At 53.0% G+C, this 9,056-nt stretch overlaps 1 protein-coding gene across 1 annotated transcript in view; it reads left to right on the top strand.

Annotated features, from left to right (window-relative positions):
* Positions 1-3,295: 3,295 nt before the first annotated feature.
* The window catches only part of ST8SIA2 (ST8 alpha-N-acetyl-neuraminide alpha-2,8-sialyltransferase 2), a 74,309-nt gene continuing 68,548 nt past the window's right edge, over positions 3,296-9,056 (top strand). The window contains exon 1 of the mRNA XM_019666456.1: positions 3,296-3,539. Within this exon, the coding sequence (XP_019522001.1) occupies positions 3,442-3,539 (98 nt within the window). The 5' untranslated portion in view covers positions 3,296-3,441. The remainder of the gene's footprint in view (positions 3,540-9,056) is intronic.

The raw sequence follows: 9,056 nt of genomic DNA, 5'->3' as shown, positions 1-9,056 counted from the left end.
CACTCGAGGTTGGTAGCTGGAAAGAGAAGCACGCCCTTAGCCAGTGTCCAGATAAGGAAGGGCCGTCCGGCTGCTGACCCCATTAGTGGTGTGACCCCATTAAGCCCCTTCAGGCCTCTGCAGAGCAGCTCCTCTACTCTTCATTGATATGCACTTCCCACAGCCTTATTAGTTGCCTGATTAGCTAATATATTCTATTAATTGAGTTAAAATGTTAATGAATGGTAACAACTTTTAATTGGCTGCCACTCCTATATTACACTCCTCTGTCTTAACCCAAACATTCAGGGACGTAGCCTACAGAAGTGATTACTGTGGGACTTTCCAGTTTCCTGGAAAAAACAAGGCAGGAAAAAAAATGGGACTTGCTTAGACAGAGGGGTCAGAAGGAGAGGAGGAGTCAGGGGGGCCAAACCGAGCAAGTGCCCACGTGGCAGTTTACCCAGCATCAGCACACATCACACTTGCTGCCAATCTGATCAGCCTTCCTCTTTCCAGATATCAGGAACAAACTCAGTTTTCAGAGGCAGCTGCTCAGATCACTGTTAAAGCAGCTCGCCCACGTGGGTTTCAAACCTTAAGTGCCCATAGAAAGTATTTCATGGTCAGCTATCACAAGGGTGCCTGAACACACTGAGTAGAATCCCATCTCAAGTACTCTCAGTGCAAGACAAGCCTCTGCTTTACCAAGCGAGCTCTATTTCCCAGCAGATATATTGAGGGACGTTGCTCTGAGGGTCTGGTGACGCGGTTTCCTCTCTAAAGGGAGGAATTGTTCAGTAAGTTTCCACTTTCCCTGGTCACTCTTAATGACTCTTCTTAAGTGGGTCTAAAGGAGGAAGGCTCTGAGCCTGGGATGATAACATGGGTCACCTAATAGGAAAGGGAAATAGACGCTGATGGAACAGTGCCTGTAGCAATGAGGTTTACCTGACCGGAATGAATTTAGGATCACGGCAATCTCCCCATGATGTACGGGACAGTAAGAGTGTAATTGGTAGAGAAGCAGAGAGCAGGGGCAAAAGAGGCCAGCCAATTTCTTTTTGCTCTCTTGCGTGATCTTATTAATCAATTATAAGCTACTGAGGGGACCCCAGTTCTGTTGTCACTCACAATCCCATACCATCATTATGCACTTGGACATCTGTCTTCCTTCTGAACCGTGAGCCACTAGAGGGCAGGACATGTGTGTCTCTCTCCTTTTAGTATCTCTGGTCCCTAGCACAGAGCCTGGCACAGGGTAGGTGCACAATAAATATTGCTGAGTGATGAAGTGAATGAATGACTGAAATACCGTGCAGGGTAACAGCTGTCCCCTGTTCATACCTCTCCTTATTCAGATATCCCCAACCATTCATCTCAGGAAAACAAGACACAACAATAACAAATACAGCTCCCGAACTCCTAAACCACCTATCAAGCATGACAGAGGGAAGATCTAGGCACTCAGAAAACTCAGAGGCAGGACGGTTAGACCACGTGGCGCGGCCAGCAGGCAGGGGCAGCTGGGAAACCATCTTTGGATGTCGGCTACTACCTTTAAGGGACAGGGAGTGTGACATGCAACATTGTGCTCAAGATCAGAAAGTCTTGCCCCAAGAAGAATACAAGGTAGGTGTTCCAGAGAAGCTCACTGCAATAGGAGCAGAGGGGCATGGACCTTGCAAGGGGTTGGGGAAACAAATGAAGTGCTATCAGGGGAACTAGTGCACCCATCCTTTGGGGAAGAAACGTTTGCTCCCCACACTTGGTGCTTTCCAGCTTTTCTGTGCCGCTTCCTTCTCCTGCTCCTCCTGGGGGCTGTCCAGCAAAGCAGCCCCTAGCTGGGAACCTCACTCCTGCCCTCCTTCCTACACATCAAGAAGCAGGAGGACTTCAGGGCACAGGCAGTGCTTTAATGGGGAAATAAAAAAGGCCCTCTTACCTTCCCAGGGTCCCCCTGAAGGGTTTTACCACTGCCAGCCCCTCCCCACCACCCTGAAGCCTGGCTCTGTAGGGGCGGTGTGTGTGTTGGGGGGGAGGAGCGGAGGACACAACCAACCTGCCCCTCCCATTCATTTGGGAGTGCTTTCCAGGCAGTTAGGACATTCCATACAGCTTCTCAAACAGGACTCTTTTCTCCAAACTCAAGCTCCAGGGACCCTTTCATAAATCAGACCGTCATTTCTGAGGAGCTACATTTCCTGATTTCAGGATTGTTACAATGAGTGCCAGAAAAAAAAAATTTAGATAATTATCTAATTCCAGTGAAACTTCATGGGGTCCCTCCGACCCCGGGCTAAGGACTGGTGCAAACTGTACTTTGAGTTAAACTGTCTAAGGCTGGGAAAGCATAAAGTATTTGGGCATGGGGGAAGGGGGCCTTGTGGGAGCCATGTTTTCTAGCAGGCCTTTAGATCAAGATAGGACTGGGGTGGGAGGAAGTGGGGATTGCTTTTGCGAGGCGAGGGCAAGAGCTGGGGAGATGAAACCCAGCCTCAGGTACCGGGAGGGCCACGCTGGGGCAGGCGCTGAGTCTGCGCAGCCACTCCAGGATGCGCCAAGGGTTCCGGCCACGACTGCGAGGCCTCAGGCAACTCAGGGAGGCTCTCTGAACCCAGTCTGGGGTCTATCAATGGAGATAAAGATGACCGCCTGGAGAGGGGTGGCTTCTCGCGGGCTCAGCACCGTGCCCACAAATTGCAAACTGGATCTACGCCGAAGTTGGTCTGTCTTGGATATTTCTTCTCCCCTCCCCTTCCCGCAGCCTCCCCTCCTAATTCACAGATTGCTGAAACATCTGCCTGGCTGAAACTAACCTCTTCCCCGCACTCTGGGGCTGTCCCGAGGTGTTGGTCTTTGTGTTGGGAAAACTTTGCAAGAAAGCGAAGGCGCTGGACAAAGAGCGGGCGAGGGAGGGCGTTTGCCAGCAGCGGGGTACTGTGCGGTGCGCGCTCTTCCCTGAGCTCAGCTCGGTACTCGGACGCGCGCGGTGCTCGGAGCTCAGCCTCCCTCGGCGGGGGAGTGGCAGGCTCCGGCCACATCCCAAAGCCCTCGGGAGCTAACAGAAGGCAGGCTGGAGAAGCCAAGGCCGGTGGCCGTACATTGGAGTTGTCTAGGGTGGGAGGAGGCGAGCAGAGGCGCGGAGCAAAGCTGTCAAACTGCGTGCGGAGCCCCACGCGGGGCGGGGGAAGGGAGGGGAGGGGAAAGGAGGGGAGAAAAGTGGGCGGGAGCCGAGAGGCAGCGAGCGGGCTCGTCGCGCCTGAGCAACCCCTGTCTGCCGCTGTCGCCGCCACCGCCGCCGCCACCACCGCCACCACCACAGCTGGACCGGACTCGCCCCGAGCGCAGGGTGTCTGCTTCGCTACGCGCCGCGCGCGGAGGCTCGGACGCCTGCCGCTGCGCGCTCCAGCCCCGCTCCTCACGCCGGCCCGTGCGGGTCCCGGCGGGCGCCAAGCCATCATGCAGCTGCAGTTCCGGAGCTGGATGCTGGCTGCGCTCACGCTGCTCGTGGTCTTCCTCATCTTCGCAGACATCTCGGAGATCGAAGAAGAAATCGGGTAAATAGCTGCGCCCGGGCCGTGCCGAGCCCTGGCGGGATCTCTCTGTCCTCCATACTCTCCGCCCCCGAGCCCGCTTTGTGTGCGCCGCGCCCCCCTCTCTGTCCGCTGGAGAGGTGGGGGACGCTTGTGGTCGGGGGTGGCGGTGGCGGTGGCGGTGCCGGGGGGCCCGGGACGGTTTGGTGAGCGGAGGGTGGGGGCGCGGCTGTCGTGGGGTGTCTCCCGGCGGGAGCACGAGCAGCCTCCAGCTGACCCACGTCTGGGGCAGACTCGCCCACCCTGCCCCCCCTTTCCCTGAGTGTCCGCGCACAACGTCGCGGGGGTCGAGGGAGGGCGCCGGGGAGTGTCTGCATCGGGCGGAGGGGCCGAGAGTGGAGGAGGCAGGAGTTTCTTTGTCTTCAGCTCGGCCGCTTTCTCGCCTTGGCAAAGTGGGCAGGGGACGCGTGGGGATCTCTGCGCTGGGGGAGGGGATCCCCGGGTCCGAGCAGAGGGCGGGGGCTCTGCATGGACTCCCGGGAAGGGGTGTGTCCGCAGTACATAGAGACACGCACACGCGCCTCCCGCGGACCCGGGAGCCTGGCATTGGGGCGCGTGCTGGAACCACTAGAGGTGGAGCGCGCGGGGCTGGGCTGAGACCCCCGCCCTCGCCTGGCTTTGGACGCTCAGCTAACCCTGCGGTGTCCCTTGCGCCCCCAGGTCCCCGTGAGATCTCAGCACGGAGACAGAGACCTTTCCGGAAAGTCTGTACCGTTGCAGGGTGGTCTTCGGGGCCCCCTGGCGCGCGGTCTCGCCCTTGCTTTTCTCCGGATCTCTCCAGAGGTGGGGCTGGACCCCGAGCCCTTGCCCTGGCACGGGACTTCCGGGAGCACCCACTTGCAGCGCGGGACGCACCCGCCGTGGGTCCCGGAGGCTGGTACTCGCGCCCCGCCCCTCAGCCTCACGCAAGCCGGGCTAGCCACCCTCGGCTTCGGCGCCACAAAGAGCCTCCCACCCGTGGTGGGCAGGTGGGGAGGCAGCGAGGGTTTTGCGGGGCCGGGAGGAGAGAGCTTCCTGGCCCCAGGCAGGGAGAAAGCGAGGTCTCAGAGTGGGCAGAAGGTCCCTTCCTCCGTGGGGGCGAGTGCCAAGCCAGGCGCTCTACACGAGTCCCGCGCCGCGAACGCCCAGCCTTTGTCCCATTTTGCTATTTCATTCTAGCAGCGCCAGCTGAGGGCCCATACGTTGCCAGTTCCTTCGAAAGGGAAATGCCAGTCGTGGACCCAGGATGCCCAAGCCCTAAGGACCCAAACCTGGGGCAGGTGCGACTCGCTGCTCTCTCCTTTTCTCCCTGCCCCTTCTCATCTGCACAACCCTGGAATTCCTTCTGTGGACTCACCCCGCTTCAAGAACCCTTCTCTCTGCCTCTTCTCATCATGCTCGGTTTCCTTTCCCCAAGCGCTCCAAAAACTTTTACAAATACTATTTAGTTAATACACGATGTGCCACCAGCTCCCACGTGGAGATAGAGAAACACGCTACTTTCTGTAGCTGTTCAGCTCAAAAACGTGGGTCGGCAAGGAAAGGGGGCTAGCCAACTCGTGGGCGATAGAGGTCACAGTGGGGAGGGCCTTCCTCTAGACGCCCCCTCTTCTCCCAGATGTGGACTTCGCCTGGCCCAGACCACTTGCTGACCTTGACATGTGGGAGGGAAGGACCAGCATTGTTCTGCTATAAAATCATAACAAGTGCGGTGCTCACTCAGACTTCCCTTGTTCATCCATTCACTGAACTTTAACTGAATACCGACTACATGCCAGGAACTTTTAATTTTGAAAATGCAGTCAGGAAATCACCTTCACATAATGCGGCACTTTCCCACCAAATGCATTGCAAAGCCCCCACTCCCCCCCCCCACATCACCTTGTTTCATCAGGGTGTCCAGGCATAAGCGCTAAGTCCTGAGCTAAGATGGGCACTTACATGAATATTTAAAATCCAAGTCTCTTGTGCTATGGGTGTGCCCCTGGGACATGTTTCATTGAGGGTCTCTGCCTCGGCTAACCCTGGGAACAATTGTCAAGTAGGTCAAATGTGTTCCCTTCCGTGGCACTGTCCTTCCCTCTGATGACCCTGTCCTCAGGCTGACCCCTGGCCAGTACCCCCACAAATATTTAACTCAGAGGAGTGGAAGCATATCTGGGGTTTGCCATGATTGGGGGAGGAAGGATATGGGGCAGAGGACAGGAACCTCAGTAGCCCCTGATAGCTACTTATAAGCCAGGTTTCAAACTCAGTCACTTATTCAATCCTTGGAACCACTCCAACTTTGAGCAGCCAGAGGGTGCTCCCCACAGGTGGTGCCCTGGCATAGTGACCAGTGAGGGGTGCCAGCAGCTCTGTCTTCCTCACCATATGCCTTCCCGGGAGACCGCGAACCATTCTCAAGACCATGTGCCATTGCATAAGCCCTGCCCACCCTTCCCCAATTTGATCTCAACCTGTGCTAGGGAGGATTAGAAATTACCTGCCTGTGTCAGGGAGACAATTGTTCTGTAAAAGAATGGCTGTTTCTGGAAGACAATGAGCAGTGGGACCCTGTTAGACAGGAAGGAGGGAACCTCTTTTTGGAATAAATTTTGTGAGGATTAAGGAATGCAACGTGAAAGAGGAAAGAGAATTACACCTGCATTGTCTGGAGGAACAAAACAGAGATACACTTTTCTTAAGCTATTCATTCCCTTTCTTAGACAATGAGGCTTTTGACGTGATGGTCTCAGAGGTCCTGTCCAACCCGAGGCATCACATAAGGTGTTAGGAGGGTCCAGGCTTTCTTCCAGGGGATTTTTCTAAGGAACACCACTCTTTTCCTAAGTGGTGATTTTCAAAGTTATGTTTCTACCTCACTTGCTCCAGGAAATGCCTCCCTGGGGCTGAATGAGAAAAGGAAAATGGAGAAAGATGAGTTCACTGCTAAGCTCCCCAAAAAGGAATGAGTTGAAATCCTACATGGAGGTTGGGTGGGGGCTTTGGAGAAACAACCCCTGATTAAACTCATGGTGCACCCCAAGTTTTAGCATTCATTGGACCAAGTTAAAAGCTAAAATCTTTTTGGGATTGCCCCTTGGACTTTAGTTTTGAGAGTAACCACCGAGAGGGAGGTGTGGGCATGGCTGTCTTGCCCACTGTGGTATCCCCCAAACCTGGCATTCAATAAACATCTGTTGGATGAATATCCTTCCTCGGCCTGGCCCAGTGATGGATGCGCGCCATCCTTGGACAAGGCTGAGACTCACAGACCCTTAGGACAGGAAGGGAGTATTGGGCTCCCTCTAAGAAACGCCCTTTAACAATTAGGGTGAATTTGACCCAGAGAAGCAACATCACGACCAAGATCTCACACACACAGGGCCGGCCTGCCCAGGTCTCCTCAGTGTAACCCAATGCCCTAGCCCCCACGTGAGCTTCTGAAATCATAAGGGGGTTATGAGGAGATAACTAGGCATAGTAATAGATGATGGTGAAGATGGAGGTGGTGATGGTTGTTACCACTTACTGATCTACTGAGCGCTTGCTGCGAGTCAAGAGCTATTCCAAGTGCTTTATACACATCAGCACGTATCATCTCCATGACCACCCAATGGTCACTTCCCAGTGGCACTGAGNCTCCTGCAGCCGAACACACTGGTCTCTTGATCGTCCCACAGTGTTTCCAGTCTGCTTTGTCCAGTCTGACTGGGGGAACTAGGAAGAGAGAATGCACAACCATGAAGACTCCATGTGAGGCAGAAAAAGACACCCAATGGGGCATTTTACAAGAAACCCACTTGACGCCAAGGAGTACTGTGCTTTGACCCATGTTTTCTGCTAAAATTCCAGCAGGCTGACGTTCTGGTAAATACAGGCGTGGTTTTGGACACTATCCCATCGGGAGTTCACTTTAAAAATAGGATTTCACCAAGGTGATCGTGACCTTGGCAACTTCCTGTTACCACTGGTCACCAGTGTTGTGCTAGAAATGGCTCGTGCTGGTTGTTCATGAGCCCTTATTAAAAATTACAGCATATATACTTACAATTCAATAAAATTGTGCTAAAACCAAAGGCAATACCTACTCAGAACTCAGCAGCTCCTACTTTTAGTTTATACCTTCTTCTATTATCTATGCTCTACACATCACTTCATTTATTGTACGTATGTGGTAGAAATATTCTGTCTTGGTGTGTCAGTGAACACCTCTTTTCAATGTCACCTTCAGTTATGTGACAGTGGTGGCTAGAAATTGGCCATGGCCATTACGGTATAGGATGGGTTTCTACCATGCCAGATAATGTGGGACCAGAGAGGAATAAAGGTCCTCACCCCTTGGGAGTTTATCATCTCATTGAAATGTCATTTAAAAAACAAAATAAAATAGCGTATGTGTAGGAGAACTAGCACTGAACCCAACAAGGAGGCAGGAGAGCTAGAATCTGTTCTCAGCTTTAAAGCTAGCAGCGGCCTTGTGGGCAAGCCTCTCGGTCTCTGCATCCCCAAATTTTCCATCTGTAAAATCCCAGAGGAATCTAAGCGCCACAAAGGAGCAGTGCCTGTGACTCAGCACCCCAGCCCTCTAGAATCATTCTAGACACACAGCAGGGGATGCAATGACACTTGTTAAGTGAGTGAATGGACAGGAATGCACCGTCTCCACCCTACCCTTCCAGCTCTGAGAATGTCGAGTCTGTGGTCCAAACAGAGGTGAAGAGAAGTGACTCAAGGCTGAGAGCTGGGGATGATTGACACAAGCCACCTTCCGGATGCCTCATGGGAAGGAGGGGTCATGCTGGACTCTGGACAAAGTTGGGCAAGCTGATTGAGAGGCATCTGATTTGGACATCACAGTAATAATTCCCCTGTAGCACTGGGGGGAATCGTGAGGGGACATTCCTTTTTCTTGATCTCTGCCTTCTTGTACCTGACTTTGTGCTTTGGTTCAAAACCATTTTTAGTCCCAACTGAAGAGTCCAGCAAAAAATGGAATCATCGCCTATCTCCACTATCACCTTACCTCCACCTCCGGCTGATACCCACGTCCCTCCCGAGATCTCTTGCTGATAATCCCAGAAACATTTACAGCCATCACTTGGGTAGATTTCTTTTCTTTCTTTGGCTAATATACAATTTTGCTATTTACAAAAGCTACAAATGGAATGCAAATGTGCCCACTTACTTTTCTATCTTGTTACCACTAGGATTTTGATTCTGAACAGGAGAACGTTCAGTCTTCGGGAACATTCACATTTAGTGTAAATTTCAAAAGAGAAGGCAGGTTTTCTCAGTTATGGGAGGTGCAGAAACATAATAGCCTATTCGTCTATTCCAACTATGATATTCTATCTCTTTATACACCCCCTACACACACACACATCCCACCCACAAAGAGCTGTTCCCAGCTCCTCCTCCACAGATGATGGAAAAGCAAGGCCATTAGCGCTTTATAGTGAACATTCTAAACTGCTTTCTGAGCAAGTTCAAGGGTGTTAGGTACTAGGTCAGAACCTT

The sequence above is a fragment of the Hipposideros armiger genome, unplaced genomic scaffold (assembly GCF_001890085.2).
Source record: "Hipposideros armiger isolate ML-2016 unplaced genomic scaffold, ASM189008v1 scaffold_471, whole genome shotgun sequence".
Lineage (NCBI taxonomy): Eukaryota > Metazoa > Chordata > Mammalia > Chiroptera > Hipposideridae > Hipposideros > Hipposideros armiger.
The sequence above is the reverse complement of the archived record's forward strand: the minus strand, read 5'-3'. Positions and strand labels throughout refer to the sequence as shown.